The following is a 19,031-nucleotide window of genomic DNA, read 5'->3' as shown; positions in this document are numbered from 1 at the left end:
TTTTAGAATATTGTATAGCAATTTGTTATATTTTGAATAATATTTTATTACTTATAAAATATTTGAAATGTTTTTAATTAATACACTATGCATAATAAATAATTTTGCTCATTAATTGTTTAATTTCAAGTGTTTATTTTTCAATTAACTGTTTTGTAATAAATATTTTTTTGTACATATTTTTAAAATATCACTAATTATGTAATTTATAAATGATGATATTCATGATATCATAAAAATTCACCTATTTCTATAAAAACTTATTTTAAAGTCTTCATATGTTAAAATACATATGTAAATAATTATTTATATTACTAGTCTTAAGACTAATAATTAGTCTTTCTTATCATATTAATCTTACATTACAGTAATTCAATGTGTAAAAATGATATAAGACTTTCTAAATATGATAATATTTCTTTATTTTTCTAGCTTCTGTTTATAATGAGACGACATAATATCAGTTCAAGGCATACTGTTTACCTTACTTCAGCAAGCCATTTTGAAATTTATAACTTAATATTTTTAAAATACACAAAATCTAAAACAGAGACATACTGAAAGTTAAAAACCAATTTGCACACACATAACTCACAATTATTTGAAGCATTTTTGTAATCAATATAAAATGATATACATATTGTGAAAGATATTAGATCAAATTGATATATACAATGTAGTCAGTATATGATATATAATAATTATATACACTTATAAACTGATTGTATTACTTCGAATTTATGTACATAAAAAATAAGTTTCAATCATTTTAATCTGAATTTATGCATGTGCATTGGTGATTGATCAATTAGCTTTTAATAAAAGCATATTCCTTTTTAGAATATTTTTTTTTAATCAGTGATCACTTTGTAAAAATATGCATAAGTACATAAAATATTAACATTTAATATTAAAATTAAGGAAAAACAGAAAAAAATCTAATGTTTACAATCAAAAGAAAATATTTGATTTAATATTATATTATTCAAAATAGAACTTAAAAAATAAAAAAATAATGAAAATATTAAATCTCTAAGAACTAACAACAAATAAAGATTTATTGTGATACTGAAATTTATCTCTTTTATAAAGAAGATAATAAATAGAGCAAATACAAAATTATCTATACAAGCTCTAAGATCTATTATTGACTTTTCTAAAAAACATTTAATTCATTTGCTTTTGTTATAATACTATAATTTCTTTTTCTATGAAGGAAATTTTATCTTTATTTTTTTTATAATCCAGAAAATATGTATAAGATATAATGTATAAAACAAAAATGAAAAAATGCTTAACTCTGCATCATGCAGAAAGAATTGCTGTATCCATAATGTTACGGTTCATGTGCTATTTTCTTTTACATTTACAGTCTTAGTAAATTGCTATAGTGTGCATCTATACATTTTTCATCTTTTTTTTTACTTTATTGCTACTACTGTATCGTTTCATTATGCATATGTTCAAATTACATGCTTATTTCTATAAAATTATGTATTCTGTGAATACATTCAATGCTTATGTATACAATGCTTGTGTATTGACGAGTATGAATGATTTGACACAACACAGTAAATTCATTTAACTTGCATTACACATGTTTATTTACCAGAAGCATCATTTTATACTATTAATTAGTAAAAAAGTTGTCGGTAGGTTCACAAGCAATTAACTTTCAATTTAATGATTGTGAATGTACGAATTCGTTTAGTATAAAGTATGTGTTTCACTTAGAAAGTTTTAACAGGATTGATGCAAAAGTTTTTTTTATTTTTAAATTATAAAATTTAAGATAATCATATAGATTTATATTTAATATAAACATTTAAAAACTGCATTTATGCAAATAAGTTTGAAAAATAAAAGCAATAATAGCATAAGTGAAATAAAATAAATGCTACAGCATAAACATGAATGATAAGTTTGCATTAAATTATATTTTTGTAGGATAATTATAAAAATAGGACTTACACAAAATTATTTTGATCTATTTAATAAAATATCATTACTATAAACAAAAATATCAATTGCTATGATTCTGATGAATTATTATGTGTAATGCTATATTACAATCCTTAATAAAATTCACTAAAGAATTTATTAAATTGTTTATATGGCACAATTTGTATATGCCGAATTTACTGTTGCATCAACCCTTTTTGTATTCCTCTCAAGTGGAACATTTTATGCTCCATTCATTCTAATAATTATGTGACACTCTCTTAAATATAAACTGTTATCATTTTGGTATATTTTTTGAAACCTTAAACAACATTATTTCTATTCAGTACACGCAACAAAGAATTTTGCTCGTATAAATAGTTTTTCAATAAGTTAATATTTGTTTAAGGTTTCAAAACAATACCATGCAGTTTTTTCTACTTATTATGTTCATTTTTTTGTTTTGTTTCTTGATAATAAAAATACAAGCAATACAATGAAGTAGAACTTAATGCGATACGTGAATTTTAATTGGTACGTGTGTACATTATTGTTTGTTTTCTTCTATTTGTATACAATTAATGTTGTGTCTACATGTATGGTGCGGGACACACGCGAAATACTCAATTGTGTGTTCCTTTCTCAACAAGACACCACAAAGTGAGTCATGATATAATACTTGAGACTATAATATAATGTGTAAGGATAGCTGCAACCTTACACTTTTATTGATGTTCTATCATAAATTATGTTTAGTGGCATTGCTATAAAGCCTGATTTCCATATCCCTACCTTAATAGATAACTCAGGGATTTGACTCTTTACAAGAAATAGTCTGGTGTCCGCCTAGTAACATGTGGTTCGCCGCGTCTTGGAGCTGGGTCAAATTGAAGGCTAAAAAAAAAAAAAGAAAAAAAGAAAAAAAAAAGAAAAATAAAAAAAAAAAAAAAATAAAAAATTACATAAAAATGAATAAGTAAAAAAAAATTGTAGTATGAATTTTTTTTTACTTATCATCTTATATAAAATATATGTAAAATTGTTGCACTTACAATGAATATTTTAAAGCATCATCTAATTCCATGATTGCAGCTTGATTTCCACAACGATAGCAGTAATTAGGTGCTGAGAAAATGGTTACAACGTTGCGGTCATGACACCTATAATAATAAAATATATTTATATAATATATAATATATAAAATATATATAAAAAATATATTTATATATAAAAAAAACTCAATAATATTTAATAATATTTAACAAATTATATCAGATAAATAATTCTAATAAATATACCAATTATAACCCTCCATAACTAATTGATGTGCTCGTGATACTAATGTTAAGCCATTAGAATGATTAAAAGTTTCTGAAATATCCTGTCCAAAAGTATATCCTGCTCCACGAGGAGAAATACCCCACCCTCCTCTATCATCTGGATCTGACCACAAAAGATCACACATAGGACCCTAAAATAATATGAATAATATTATATATATATATTTCAAATTTAAAAAATAATTACAAACACAAACCTCATGTGGTACTTCTTGAAGACGATCTAGAGCACGTATATGATCTAAAGTATCAATCGAAGGTGATAAACCACCATGTAAACAAAATATTTGACCATCTACTAATGCAGTCAATGGTAAATAATCAAACAAGTCCGTGAAGAACTTCCATACATTAGCATTGCCATATTTACGCAAACATTCATCATAAAATCCATATACCTGTGTAATTTGTCTTGATTCATGATTACCTCTTAAAATAGTTATTCTTTCTCTATATCTGACCTATGAAAATAAAATTTTATTAACTGATACAAAAATAGATATAAAAAATATAATGTATTTTATATATGTATAAAAACAATCTCATATTTGTAGATTATATTTATATATAATATTTATTCAGAACTATACCTTGAGTGCAACGAGCAAGGTAACAGTTTCAACAGAATAATAGCCACGGTCTACATAGTCACCCATAAAAAGATAATTTGTATCTGGAGATTTGCCTCCTATTCTAAACAGTTCCATTAAATCATGAAACTGTCCATGTACATCTCCACATACTGTTACAGGACATTTTACTTCTTGTACATTAGATTCTTTAGCTAAGATTTCTTTTGCCTACAAAGTTAAATTATTATATTATTTATAATTATTGATTAAAAATTTTTATTTTGTATTTAATTGAATAATTTAAAATAAAAATATAAAATGATTTAATTACCAATCAAATATTTGCAATATTGTAATAATAACAATATTAATGGTATATGAGTATCTTTATAATAATTATTTTAAAAAATTATTTTAAGAAAATAATTGTTTAATAAAAATTAAATTAATATAAATATTAATAAATATATTATCAATTAATATTATAAATTAAAATAAATTAATAGTAACATTAATTGATACAACTTACGTGAAAGGTAGTAAAAATATTTTCACAAACAGCACTGATATGATAATATAACAGATTAGATAATATAATAGATTAAAAAATGATATTATAAATATATATCTTATTTCTCCTCAATTGCAAAACATTTTTACTAAATTTTTATTTATTATAAAAAATTAAATAAATTTATAATTATCAATAAAATATTTTAAAAAATTTGATAATTATTTTAATTTTGAATAAATAATAAATATTTGTTACTTATGATAAATATATACATATTATTGGACTTCAAATTTTAATTATAAATAATTACATTATATAAATTTATTTATTATTATTAAATATTTTTAAAAAATTATTTATCTGTAAATATTACACACATAACACTTCAACGAAAAAGAATAATTGCATAAAATTATTTTAATGCAACATCACAAGTATTTCGAATATTCAAGCATAAAAATTGAAAAGCATTTTATGTACCAAAAAAATTTTATATAAAAAGTAAAAATAAAATTGTTTATTAATTTCAAGCTTGTATATTACGAACAAGTAGATGTAAAAAGCTTATAGAATAGCCCCGAACATGGTGTTTTTTATAGCATCCGATTACGATAAAAAAAAATACCTATTGAAACTGAATTTAGCAAAATTGCAAAACATGAAATATCGATAGTTCCTTTTTATACATACATATAATATATTCAAATATATTATAATGAAATTTGTACATGTCAAATTATGCTCGGTGGTTCAGTGAAGTACAAATAAACGAACATAAAACAGCATAATGCAATTAATTGCGAGACAAACAAAAAATATCTTGATAAAGAAGATACACAAAAAAAATTGATAGTGATGATTTTTAATGAATGAAGTACCTTCTCGCACAGTGATTTTACTTGGCTTTCTGTTAGTTGTTGGCAGTTATTTAATTGTTCTATCCATTGGTCGAGTTCTTTCAACGACGCTTTTTCCTCCATCGTACAAATCTACGCGTGAAGTCTACGGATAGCCCGCACTCTTAGCACATGTAATAAAAGTAAAGTGAGTCCGTCTCGTAAACTAAATCATTCGGTTTTACTGGAAAAGCTTTTTAACACAAATATCCCGATCCAGCACACACTCACAAAATGGCCGATTGCGAGTACTGATGGTGACGTCACACTCAATTCATGCGTGCTTCACTAGCTATAACCTGGATTACCATATTGGCCAATCACGTTTGGCGTTTATCCTATTTGAACCAATCGCATGTCGATTTTACTCTTGTCACACGTACTATTGTACAACCATGATTGCATCGTTTTAACGACAATGATTACGTTTCTCTTGGAAACATCAGTCTTACAATAATGTACAAACATTAGATAAAATTTAATAGGAATAAAAGAAAATATTTTAATATAAAATATATAATGAGATTTTCAAATTTTGTTACAAATTTAATATTACATTTTACATCTAATTGTTTATATTGTATATTGATATAAAAAATTTATTAATCGACATAATAATCAACAAAATTTTAAATTAAAAAATAAATTAAAAATTAAGTTATATTATAAATATTAATTAATATTTATTAATAGTAGTTACTAAACGAAATAATATTCGAAATATATCAATTATATTAACTTGAACTTAGCTGCTGATCAAAAAAAAATAACGGATCAAGATGATTAGTTTCGGAACATATTAACTATTGTCTAAATTTTTTATTTAAAAAAACAATTAATTTTACAAATTCTTATTTAATGATAATGTATCTCAAGTAATTTTGTGCTTTAATTATATTTCAATTATCAAATAATAAAATAGAATCAATAAATTTAAAAAAAATTATTTCGATTTAAATAATTATAATATTTATAATATTTTATTACTTATTACTATTTGAAAATTGAAGATTATGCAATAAATATTTAAATAAATTAGTAAATTTAATAAGTAAAAATAAATGAAAAATAAATTATTTAAAGTAAAACATTTTTTTTTTCTAATATATATTTGTAATTAAGGTGAAAAAATTTTTCTTTTTTTAATATATTTTATTTATTTATTTAAAATATAAAGTTAATATTGCTATTTAAAGCAAAATTCTAGCTATATAATTATAACTATTTAAAATTATATTTACGATATTACAATATCTTTATAAAAATATATTTCTTTATAATGTAATTTGTAATGCTTTTAAAGCTTATTTTTATAATATTATTTATAATTTTATAGTTTTTATACATTTTTATTTTAGCTATAAGTTTTTTTTTATGATCTAAATTTATATTAAATTATATATTTTAAATATTGAAATTTGAAAAATTTTTTCTTTATAATAAAAATAAATTTTTTAAACATGAAAATATAGAAAAATGAGAAAAAGAGATGAAAAAGAAAAAGAATGAAATAGAAATGATAAAACAAGAAAAGAAAAGAAAAAAAAGAAAAAAAATTAATTTTTTTAATTTTTATTGATATTATATATTGAATATATTGAATATATTATATATTGAATAATTTACAAATATTTTTTTTAAAAATTATATTTAGTCAAGTTTTTTCAATATTATAAACTATCATAATCATATATATATAATATTATTAATAATATAATATTAAAATAATAATAATATATATAAGTATAATTTTTATTTTATTTTATAATTAATATTATTTTAAATATTTCATGAACATTTGTATATATCTTTTACTTTAAATGAAATATTATAATTGAAAATATTAAGTATATTAATATTTAATTTATATTTCTAATACAATAAATGTAGAAAATTCTAATGTAATAAATACTTAATGTAATAAATAATAAGGTTATTACTTATTTTATATCTTATTTTATCTTTAAATTGAGAACTTATATGTAGATATTAAACTAATAGAAGTTAAATTATTTTTTCATTAAGAATAAAAATTAAATTAATTATTTTAATATTTTTGTTATAAAGTTTTGAAATAATAATTTATTTCATATTTATGTTTAAATAATAAATTTAAGAATGATTTCATTAAGTTTTATAGATTTTTATAGCAATAATGAAATTTTATATATATGAGGAATAATATAATTAAACTCACTTTGCATATAGTATATTTTAAATGTTAGTATTTGTATTTATATAGATATTTGGAAATTATTTTGTTCTATCAACATAACATTAATATATATTTTTTGAATATATAAATATTATATTTTAAGTAAGTATAATAAATATTTTTTTTTTTTGTATCTAGATTTCAATCAAATTTTTATTGTATATTTATATATTTTAAAATAGTTCATAAAAATTTTCCATTATATGAACTTTTAACTTATGTATATGAATACAAATATTTTCAATATAAAATTAATATTTTTATAATATATAATTATCATAATGCTATATAAATGTAGTTCATTTATAAATTAAAAATAATTTTTAATGTTTATCACAATAATTTATTTAGATAGAATAGAAGAATTGCATAATTAAAACTTTCAATGGATAAAATAATGTGATTTATGAATATAAGGCACTTAACATTTATATACTTAAATAATTGCAATATATTTGACATATACATATCATAAGTAAACATAAAACTATAATATATGTAATATTATTTAATGTAATGAAAAAGTTTATAAAGTATAAAGTCAATTACAAATAAGTTTACACATATAATAAATACTTTATGGGAATTATGATCTTTATAGTAACATTGAAAAATGAAATAAATACATTAAATATTTTGTTATGAATATTACAAACAGAAATTGAAATATTTAATTTAAAAATAATAAGTTTTTATGGCTTTGTACAAATTAATATTTAATGATTTTTTTCTATTTTTAATATTTTCATAAAGTATTTTCATAAATATTGAATATCTTTTAATTAAATTTTTCTATTAATTATAAAATTATTTTATATTATGTAAAGTTTTGCTCTCCCCCCTTTCAATATCTTTAAAACATTAGAAATTAAAAAAAATTAATGCGTATGTATTCAATTGAATAAAATGAAAAATATTATGTAATCATAATAAATCACATTATTCTTGAATAATTCTTTAAAATTATAAAAAATGTTGAACTATTGAATCTTTAAATATTTATATTATTTTTTGTTACAATACTTATGTTTCTAAATTATTCAAAATAGTAACAAATTTCAGTTCTTTAACAACAATATTAATTAGATTATTAACAAAATATAAAATATTTAATTATGTAAAATAAAAAATAATTACGTAAAAAAATACATTTTATAGTTAAAAAAATTGTAATTTTTTCATACCTTTTGCTGACAAGAATATAGGTATATTTTTGATTTATTTGCTAAAAATAATCTTTTAAAAGCAATAAAAAGAGATAAGCAACAATCAGTACATATAGATCAAAGAATCTTTATCAAAGATATCTATTTCGCAAAATAATATTTTCTATCTGCAAAGTGTTGCATCTAATTGAACAAGCCATGGCAGCAATAATTTGATTTTTCTTCTGTAGTTTGGATCTTTGGCAATAGGATTATGCTCTAAATATACAGTCTGTAATTTCTTATTAAGAGCTAAATTTTCTATAGTTGTCCATTCCTCAATTTCATTGTTGTTTATCTAAAATATATATATATATATATATATATCAAAAAATATCTAAATAAATATATATATAATTTTTTATAATATTTTTACCCAAAACTCTTCTAAATCTTCAAGATGTTCAATATTTTCAATTTTTTTTATTTTATTATTTGCTAAATCAAAGGTTGTTAATTTTGAACAATTTGATAATCCTTCAATGCATGATATACCATTTTCAGATAAATATATCTGGTCTAAATTCTTCAATTCTTCTAGATTTTCTATTTTTGTAATACGATTACTTTGAAGACTTAATAATTGAAGATTTTGTAAACATCCCAAGTTTTTAATCTTTGTTATTTTATTTTTACCAAGAAATAAATTTGTTAGATTTTCAAGTCCTTCAAGATTAATTATTTCTCTTATTTTATTATCACCCAATTCAAGAGTAATAAGATTTTTTAAATGTGATAAATTTTCAATACATTGAATCTTATTTGATGATAAAAACAATTTTTGTAAATTCAATAAATTCTCCAATCCTTCTATTTTTTTGATACGATTGAAAGATAAATCTAAAAGTCTGAAAGTATATAATAATTTTACATTACAATTCACATATATTAATAATATTATAAAAGTATTATAAGATATTTTCATTGATATTGCTTATTACATATAATTATTTTTTATTTTGTTTATATAAAAATATAACATACTCCAAATTTACAAGAACATCTAAGTTTTCTATAATAACAATCTGATTATCTCTTAACTCTAACTCAACTAAAGTTGTAAGTGTATCAAGATTCTCAATTTTCTTTATCAGATTCCATGTAAAACATAATCTACGTATTTTCCTCAATGGTTCTAAATTTTCTAATTTTGTTAATCTTGAATGATTAAAATCTAATTCCTAAAACATAATTATATTATTTATATTATTTATATTAATTATATTATTTATATAAAAAGCATGTTGTTATAAAATTTTAAATTGTTATTAATAAAAAAAGAATATTAAAAACAAACTTCACTATCAGGATCTATGATAAGAATTTTTTCTGTTTCCTCATTCTCTTCATTTTCATTTTCACCTTCAATTTCAGCTGAACCTTCACTTTTATTATCCTCTAAAACATGAATATATTTTTATAAATATCTGAATTTTTTTATATTTGATTATTGTGTTATAATAAACAATTATTTTTACAAACAATTACCATTATTTGCCATTATATCAAAATATAATTAATAATAATCTCAATAATGAAATTAATATTTAGTTTAAAATTGCGTAATAAATTGTAATTAATTATACTGCCTTATAAAGATTTAGCATTAAATACAAAGTACTACTGTAGTATTGGTTCGAACAATTTCAAATGATAATAACTACACTGTAGTGAGTTCCATCTCAAAATGTGAATGTAAATTGTTATATCGTAAAAATGACAATTATACCATATACGTTGTAAAAATTTTTTATGATTTTTAATTTTTAATTTTTACACTTTTTACAATAAAATAAATATTTACAGAAAAATTATTTTTAAATTTATATATTTAAATAGAATTAAAAATTTAATAATAAAAAATGAATATAAAGTTGTTATTTAATAAACGATTCTTTTGTTTTTGTATTTCGTCGCAGTTTTGAAAATACTAGTTTTATATTATTTTACTATAGAAACATTTTTAATGAACGATAAAAAATTTTTATAAAACTTAATGAAAACGAGTACTAAATATAGATTTCACAGTATTGATTTAGAAATATTAAGATCAATTCACATATATTTTTAAAAATATATTAAAAAATATAATAAACTATACAAAAATATTTTCGTCATATTAATTATTTTCATATTTAGTATCATATTTTCATATTTAATATCTTATTTAAATTAATTATAAAAGAAAATAAATATAATTTATAAAATTTTTACCTGAATTCTAGAAGAAATCTAGGGATTAAATTAAAGATATATTTAAATTTAGTGGTGATATTTTTATTTCAATACTTAAGATTTATTAAAATAGAAAAATTAATTATATTTATTTAAATAATATATTGAGCAAGAATTATATTTATGTAAAATGTAATAAAATCAAAAGTTTGCTAAAAATATATTAGGAAAATTATATGTTCATATTTTAATGATGTGTATTCCCTTTTATATATCATTGCCGCGTCCGTGACTTTGATCTGTAGCTAGTCTAGTGAAGATGGCCGAAAACAATGGCAGTGATTATTGAGCTAACTTTGGATTCTCCTAGTAATTGTCAACAAAGAAGTTATCTTTAATTAAAAAGTAACTGAAGCATCTAACATAGTTACACGTGAGTATGATTTTTATCATGATTGTCGTTGTTGTTCAAAATTTTAACCTTCTCATTTAATATAATGGTCATTTAATGCTATAAGAAATAGTAATTGAGCTTTTCATCTTTTCTTACTGTCATTTTGTCTAACATCGGAGAAAACCATTCGAATATTTTTTAGCATATTCGAAATATACTTTTCTAAAATTTTCTGTAGATATTTAAGCATTTCTACGAACATCATATCCTTTAAATCTTTTTAAATTTCTACGATGTTTTAATCATAATAACTTTAAAATTATTTCATAAAATTTTAAGTTAATTTTTTTTAAAAACTTATCATTTTTTTTAATTTAATTTTTTTATATATTTTTTAAAAAATATAAATATATATTTATCATATATTATTCATATAAGATGATAATTTTCATCAATGATAATTTTAAATGATATTATATATTATATTATATATATATAAAATATTATTATTAATTATTTTAATCTTTATATAAGGTGATTTAAAGCATTATTTTATATTATAAAATTATTTTTGTAAGAAATAATTTATTTTTCAGCTATTGTTTTTGTTTAATTTCTCAAAATTTTTACATAATTTGAGCAAATAATATAAATAAAAAATTACTAAAAATTAAAAAATATAAATTTAAAATTTAAAAAATTAGAAAAAGCAGATATAATCCAAATTTGAAATTAAAGTACAAATTGATTTATATAATATTTATGACAGAATTGTTAAATAAAATGTTTAATAATAAAATTAATTAAATATTTATTATTAATATTTATTGTTATATTCATCATTATCTATATAATCAATGATTGTTTAATAATATAAATAATTTATTAAAAAAATAAATAATTTATTTTATATTATATTAAATAATATTAATTTTCATAAAAAATAAAGATCTTTTATAACTTTAAAAGCTATATAATAAAATGATATTTTATATTGGATATTATTTAGTTTTATTGATAAATATTTTACATATTTTTTGTTAAATCATATATAAATAATAATAGAAAAATTATTATCATTTTTTTAGGTATATATTATGGCAACTGCTATTCAAAAGAATGGCATGAAACCTTTAACAAACACATCAATAAATCATGTAGAAGATGTAAAGAATTTGAATGATACTGATATATGTAAAGAAGAAAAAGATGAAAGGATATTTGATGGACAGATTCAACCTTACATGGAGTCTCATGAACAGGAACCTCGTGAATTGGATATTGTTATTAATAACGTAGTTTGCAGTTTTAGTGTTAGATGTCATTTAAATTTACGAGAAATTGCATTAAATGGATCTAATGTGGAATATAGAAGAGAAAATGGGGTATGTTTTAATTTGTTTTTTGTTTGTAATAAATTATAATATAATATATTTCAATTATGTGTACATGTATAATATATAATTGCTGTTTTTTTAGTAATTCAAAGACAGATCAAATGATTCAAAATGATTCAAAATATATATATGTGTATATATATTCTGATATTTAGATTTTGTCATATTTATATAATTATTTTTTGTTTTGAAAATATTTCATATAATATCTGAAGTATAATAATTATAACAATTGTTTATAATGAAAAGATTTAGCATGATTCAAATCTGTTATTCAAAAGTTACATATGCTGAAAAAATAATTGTATTGCGTCACAATGTATTAATATTACAGATATAATATTTACAATTATTATAAATTAATATATTATTTATATTATGTAAACATATTATGTAAACATATTAATCATATCAAAAATATTAATTAATATTTAATGCTTATTATTTTCTTTGCTTATGAGAAATTTAGTACAAATGAATTTGGAATTTTATATTAAAAATATAAAAAAAAATATAAATCATAATATATCCAATATGAATTTTTTAATTTTTTTTCCAATATGAAATTAAGTTAGTTAAGTTTAATTTCAAAGAAATTTATTATTTTCATTTTCAATTTTTAATTGCTTCAAAAATTAGATTATCTTTAGCTTTATTACAAACATTATTATTTATAAATACTTTTTATCATTATTGAACTTATAAAAAGAAACATATGAATATCTATAATAAACAATATAATAATCAATATATTTATTATATTTATATTAATTTTTCTATTCATAACAAAATATTTAAAAGTACAAATTCTTTTCATTTTATAGTTTTTCAAATGTTATAAAAAATTAATCAATAATCCTTTAATTCAATTTTAAATTTGATATATTTATTTTGCATTTTAAATATATATGAATTTTTATAATTAAACAAAGAATTTTTTTAATAAACATTGAATTATATTTGTAAACAATATTTTTAAAATATGTATGTATGTTATAGATGATAACTATGAAATTAAGAAGACCTTATACTACTGCTTCTATATGGTCTTCTGGTAAAGTAACATGTACTGGTGCAACAAGTGAAGTTCAAGCAAAAATTGCAGCTCGCCGTTTTGCTCGTTCGCTTCAGAAGCTTGGATTTAAAGTACGATTTAATAATTATAGAGTAGTCAATGTATTGGGTACATGTTGCATGCCATTTGCAATCAAAATAACATCATTTTCATCATGTCATAAAGAAAATGCAGAGTGAGTATACTTATAATCTCTTTTTTATTTATTTATAAAAATATATTTAAAAATATATAATATAATAATTATAATTATATATATAATATAATAATTATATATATTATTTAGATACATATAGATAGATGTTAAAAATTATTTATAAATATATAGAATATCCTAAAAATGTTGGAACATCCATAAATTAAAAATATCTGAAGTAATTTCAAGCAATATTTTTCTTCACAAAGATTTTCATTATGATTTTATTAACAAATTATTAACAAAAAACATTGGCCAATTATAGAGCACATAACCTAATCAAGTCGCCACAGTAGCGTTAGCTACGACCGAATACGAATAAATTCAAACAACATATGTCGAAAAAAGTTGAGTATTATACTTTTTTTCATGGTATAATTCGATATAATTTTTTAATAAAAATAATAAAATAAAAAAATATTTATATTAATTTTTTATATATTCATTATTTATATATTACATCTCATATTCTATGATTAGAAATGCTTACTATATATTGCTTAGACTTGTTTGTATTCGGTCGGAGGCATGTAGATAATACTATTGTTATGGTTTGACTAGCTATATATTCTATAATTAGGCAATATTTTTTGTTAATAATTCGTAAAGATGTAACTAAGATGTATAAAGGAAAATATTATTTGAAATTACTTCAGGAACCTCCAATTTACGGATATTTTAATATTTTTAGCACATTCTGTATATATATTTATATATAAAATAAATAAATATATATATATAAAATATTATATATCATTTTTATTTAAAAATATTTATATAATATTTATTTTCTTTAGTTATGAACCAGAACTTCATCCTGGTGTTACATATAAATTAAAAGAACCAAAAGCTACATTGAAAATATTTTCTACTGGGAGTGTTACTGTAACAGGTTTGTATTACTATTGAATTACAATTTATATTAATTATATTTTAATAATTATAATTATGAAGATATTATATTCATATATATATATATATATATATATATATTTTGTTTTTTGTTTTCGATTTGAATTGCTTTGTTTATTGTAGCTCCCAATGTTGCTGCTGTTCAAGCTGCAATTGAATATATCTACCCACTAGTCTATGAATTTCGTAAGGAAAGAACAGCAGAAGATGAACTTGCCTTAACAACGAAAAAGCGTAGAATGGGGCTAAGTAAAAGAAGTCGTGATGAGTTCCTACATGATCCAGATTATATATATGATACTATGTTTTCTGATGAAGAAGAAGAAGAAGAAGAAGAAGAAGAAGAAGAAGAAGAAGAAGAAGAAGAAGATGAGGGTGAGAGTGATGCCAGTTGGGACTGAGCTATTTATTTTGTTGCTCTTTTGTTAATTGTGAAACTGTTATACTCATATTTTCTTTTTTAAGAAAAAAAGAAAAAAGAAATAGATACATACTGCTTTGTGTATAAAAGTGTTATTGTAAAGAGTGAAGTGAAGCATTCAATAGTGAAAAGACAATGTGCAAGTGTTAGAGACAAATATGCACATACAAGTGCTTTAATCATGGTTATACTAATATTGAATCAATTGAACTGAATTTCATTATCAAAACAATATCATCATAATTTACTTTCATTAATGATATGTATACGTACATAGATTCGTTCATATATATATAGATATATATATAAATCACATATATATCTATACATGCATGTATCTATGTACATATAAATGTTAGGCATAGAAATGTACGCATATTCATTGTGTTTAGCAAACAACATCTCAACATTTCGAGTTCAAGTTCAACGTTTTTCATCTTTTTTTTTTTTTCATTTCTTTTTAATAGAATTTATTATATTTAAGTAATAACAATTTTAAAAAGGACTTATTTGTGTAACCATACTCCTTTATAATTTAAATAGTAGCACGATTCGCGTTTAAGTTTCTCATTATGTAATAATAGATTATGTACTGAAAAATTTTGATAGTGATGAAAAGCGTGTATGCATATTTTTGCTGTCTTTTGTTTCATTTCTTTCTACTTATAGATATAATCTATTTTCGCTTAATTAACATACTGTGCCAAAGATAGATGTTCAAAATTTGAGGTAAAGTGATCAAGGATATCTAAAAAACTAAAAATTTTGTTTAATTATTACAATTAACTTTCGCATTACATATTATAATAGACACGAAGATATTTTTAAATGATTTTTTTATAGTAAATAACAAAAAAATTTATTTAATTTTATTTCATTTAAAAAAAAACTTATTTTTTGTTGAACAAGTTAAAAAATGAAATATTGAAAAAAATTTTATATTTATCATTTATTTGCTTTTCTTTTAAATGACTGTTTTTGATAGTAATAATAAAGAATACTATTTAAAATAATTATCTTTAGCTGTTAATTACATAGGCTTTGATTGCAGATGTTTTAATATTTGGCTTCACTATTTATATCATTGTACAGATTAGTTTCAAAATTGAATTTTAGTTTAATATAAATTGTCAGTTAAATTTCTCGTTTTTGTTATTTCAAAATATAAAAAATGAAGCATAAATCGTAATATCAATGAAGTGATTTATTTTATTTGTTGACGATTGCTTAAAAATTTAAAAAATAGGATAATATATATTTTTAATTTCTAATACTAATTATCAATATGTAAAAGATTTTTACTCATTTATTTATTTATCACTTGCAGTATCCTCATGACGATAAGTGCATTTGAATTATGTATTATGATTATCATTTGCTAGTTAATCTGAATTAGTCTATGTTGTATATCGTAGTTTGAAGAATAATAAATGATATTATTTGTTTCATTCAATATAAATACTTTAAATACGAGATGCTTGACTGACATAAAGCTATTTTTGAATTTTGTTTGATAATAAAAATTATGAATATATAAAATACAAAATTTTATAAATATTGTATTTTAAGACTAACAGAAACTTTTTCTAACTACTTTTCAATTATTTAAAAATATTAGCTAAACTTAAAATAAGATATAGTGTACATAAATCAAATTATGATATGCTAAATATACCAATATGCAATTAATTGCATATTCTTCGAATATTACAAAACGCCTATTTTATATTTGTTATTAATTATATACGCGCATTTTTAATGATACCTTTTCATTACATATATGTGAATGAAAAAGAATATTGGCAATATTATAATAAAAATTAATCTGTACCTCGTGCCATACAAAATTATTTGTTACATTGAACAAAACAAAATTTCATTGATTTTTATAACTCATTTTAATTTATAATTGTAAAACTGCAAAAGAAATTTTTTTTACAAAAATACTATAGTCACTGCCCTTAGTATATTTGGTGCAAAAAATAAGAACTCAAATTTAATCAAATATATGTATATGACATCAATGAAGCACCTTATTAATTTTATATTGTCCATAAAATGCAATCATATTAATAAAATTTTTTTCTTTAGAAATGGCAATAATGTCAGAACTATATATTTTTTAATATTATTAATATTTTCAATTTTATTAAATTTAAAGTATATAAATATTTTTTTTTCTAATAGAATTTAAAAATATATGATAAATATATATAAAACACTATATACTCATATTTATTATCATTTTCAAACAAAATATTATTGATTTCAAATTTTAAAGAAAAGTTATTTATAAAATTGTCATAAGCATTCATTTAGCATTTATAAATATAATACATAAAATCCGTTTTGTTAAAAAATTATACAATTTTTTTATTTCTATTTAAAGTTCTTCATGTATATTTAACTAATTTTAAATGATTTTTTTAAGAGTATGAAATATAAAATATATATATTGAAATTTGCGATGTAAGTGAAAATAAATTCATATTTTTTTTATCTTAAATAATGTAATATCATCTTTAATGTGATTATAAAATTTGTGTTTAATTTTTTTTACATGAAATAAATTTTCTTATCTATGAAATTATAATAATGCAGCTTATAAATTTAAAATTTTTTTTAGAAATTCAATATTTATAATTATATTTCAATAATTATTCAATATTTAAAATATTTCTTTTTTAATTGAATAATTTAAATGTGTGTTTCTGACATTGTTCCATAAATTTTAAAATTGGAATTTAAAGAAATTATTTAAGAAAATTCAATAATATAATAGTTTTTTCAATTCAATATTTATGTAAAAAAAGAAAAATAATTTATCACAACGCACATAATGAATTTTTTTTATATTTTACAGCATTTTTGACACTAAAAGTAACATTTATTGCAGTGAATTATTTTTTAAAATATTATTAATGTATGATTGTATGCATGAAGTACAGAAATATTTATTGTTTATATAAAATAAAAACTATATAATTATGATTAGGAATCATTTTTTTTTTTTTAATAGTAAATCTTATTTGAAATGTTAAAAATAAACAAAATTATTTCTTTAAATATTTTCTTTTAATTATAACTGCCAATGTTTTATTTTCTTTTAAATTTACAATTTAATGTTGTAAAAAAAAATATATTACTAATATTATTATTATTATTATGTTTATTTTTTCAAAGAATTTTTTGGTATATATTTTGAAAAAACGAAATTTGAAAAAACAAGTTTATCGATAAAGTTGTATTCAAATTGAACTTAATGTCAACATGGAACTGCAGTGATATTATTAGTATTAATTTAAATTAATTTCAAAATAAATCATTGTGTATTACAATTGAATGCATGACTGCCAGTCATAGACTATAATTATATAAATGCTATTTCATAGTTTAATTTGAATAAATATAACTATTTCAATGATTTTTTCAAATTCATGACAATAAAATATTAATCGTTATTGTTTATTGCTATAACATTGTATGTTTATAATAAATTCCTTTGATAATAATTTATAATAATAATTTATCTATTATCTTTATAATAAAATATTAGGTTTTCAAAGTAGTTCATGCACCATAAGCATTGGATATAATTGCTACAAATGTTTCTATTTCTGAGATCATTATATATTTTTAATTTTCAAAAATTATCTTATGTTGCATGTACTATTTAATTTGAACAAATTAACTATAATTAATTTACTATAATTACTGCAATAGAAAAACAAAATTTTATTATTAAAAATGTGCACTTTTACCAAATCTGCTAAATTCC

The 19,031-nt window shown here is 19.7% G+C and overlaps 3 protein-coding genes and 1 long non-coding RNA gene across 4 annotated transcripts; 2 read left to right on the top strand and 2 right to left on the bottom strand.

Moving 5' to 3' along the window:
- Positions 1 to 397: 397 nt before the first annotated feature.
- On the bottom strand, positions 398 to 5,385 carry mts (protein phosphatase 2 catalytic subunit mts). Its single transcript, XM_003692381.4, has 6 exons — positions 5,246 to 5,385; positions 3,872 to 4,081; positions 3,479 to 3,742; positions 3,240 to 3,412; positions 2,994 to 3,101; positions 398 to 2,835 (listed from the first exon to the last, which is right to left on the bottom strand). The coding sequence occupies exons 1-6, from the start codon at positions 5,345 to 5,347 to the stop codon at positions 2,763 to 2,765; spliced, it is 930 nt and encodes a 309-aa protein (XP_003692429.1). The 5' UTR covers positions 5,348 to 5,385; the 3' UTR covers positions 398 to 2,762.
- Positions 5,080 to 5,778, top strand: LOC147657259 (uncharacterized). Its single transcript, XR_015292895.1, has 2 exons — positions 5,080 to 5,411; positions 5,484 to 5,778. It is a non-coding gene; the product is annotated as an uncharacterized LOC147657259 (long non-coding RNA).
- A 2,133-nt stretch (positions 5,779 to 7,911) lies between these two features.
- LOC100869542 (uncharacterized) lies at positions 7,912 to 10,907 on the bottom strand. Its single transcript, XM_003692384.4, has 5 exons — positions 10,172 to 10,907; positions 9,981 to 10,081; positions 9,668 to 9,864; positions 9,060 to 9,531; positions 7,912 to 8,981 (listed from the first exon to the last, which is right to left on the bottom strand). The coding sequence occupies exons 1-5, from the start codon at positions 10,182 to 10,184 to the stop codon at positions 8,808 to 8,810; spliced, it is 957 nt and encodes a 318-aa protein (XP_003692432.3). The 5' UTR covers positions 10,185 to 10,907; the 3' UTR covers positions 7,912 to 8,807.
- Positions 10,908 to 11,161: 254 nt separating this feature from the next.
- Positions 11,162 to 15,884, top strand: Trf2 (TATA box binding protein-related factor 2). Its single transcript, XM_003692383.4, has 5 exons — positions 11,162 to 11,291; positions 12,341 to 12,637; positions 13,649 to 13,899; positions 14,718 to 14,812; positions 14,956 to 15,884. Exons 2-5 carry the CDS (start codon positions 12,350 to 12,352, stop codon positions 15,231 to 15,233), a joined length of 912 nt encoding a protein of 303 aa, XP_003692431.2. The 5' UTR covers positions 11,162 to 11,291; positions 12,341 to 12,349; the 3' UTR covers positions 15,234 to 15,884.
- The last annotated feature ends 3,147 nt before the right edge of the window (positions 15,885 to 19,031 follow it).

This window comes from Apis florea, unplaced genomic scaffold (genome assembly GCF_048593485.1).
Source record: "Apis florea isolate Af1SG1 unplaced genomic scaffold, ASM4859348v1 contig_3203_pilon, whole genome shotgun sequence".
Lineage (NCBI taxonomy): Eukaryota > Metazoa > Arthropoda > Insecta > Hymenoptera > Apidae > Apis > Apis florea.
Note: the sequence above shows the minus strand (reverse complement) of the source record. Positions and strands in the feature narration are given on the sequence as shown.

What these genes read in the sequence shown, in the direction of transcription:
- Trf2 (XM_003692383.4), top strand. Translation starts at nt 12,350, where the DNA reads ATGGCAACTGCTATTCAAAAGAATGGCATGAAACCTTTAACAAACACA. An exon ending in AATATAGAAGAGAAAATGGG is followed by an intron (nt 12,638 to 13,648) that starts GTATGTTTTAAT and finishes TGTATGTTATAG; the next exon opens with ATGATAACTATGAAATTAAG. An exon ending in TGGGAGTGTTACTGTAACAG is followed by an intron (nt 14,813 to 14,955) that starts GTTTGTATTACT and finishes TGTTTATTGTAG; the next exon opens with CTCCCAATGTTGCTGCTGTT.
- LOC100869542 (XM_003692384.4), bottom strand. An exon ending in TCATAGATCCTGATAGTGAA is followed by an intron (nt 9,865 to 9,980) that starts GTTTGTTTTTAA and finishes ATTATGTTTTAG; the next exon opens with GAATTAGATTTTAATCATTC. An exon ending in AAGATTTAGAAGAGTTTTGG is followed by an intron (nt 8,982 to 9,059) that starts GTAAAAATATTA and finishes TATATATTTTAG; the next exon opens with ATAAACAACAATGAAATTGA.
- mts (XM_003692381.4), bottom strand. Translation starts at nt 5,347, where the DNA reads ATGGAGGAAAAAGCGTCGTTGAAAGAACTCGACCAATGGATAGAACAA. An exon ending in CCTTGCTCGTTGCACTCAAG is followed by an intron (nt 3,743 to 3,871) that starts GTATAGTTCTGA and finishes TTATTTTCATAG; the next exon opens with GTCAGATATAGAGAAAGAAT. An exon ending in GTTATGGAGGGTTATAATTG is followed by an intron (nt 3,102 to 3,239) that starts GTATATTTATTA and finishes TTATTATTATAG; the next exon opens with GTGTCATGACCGCAACGTTG.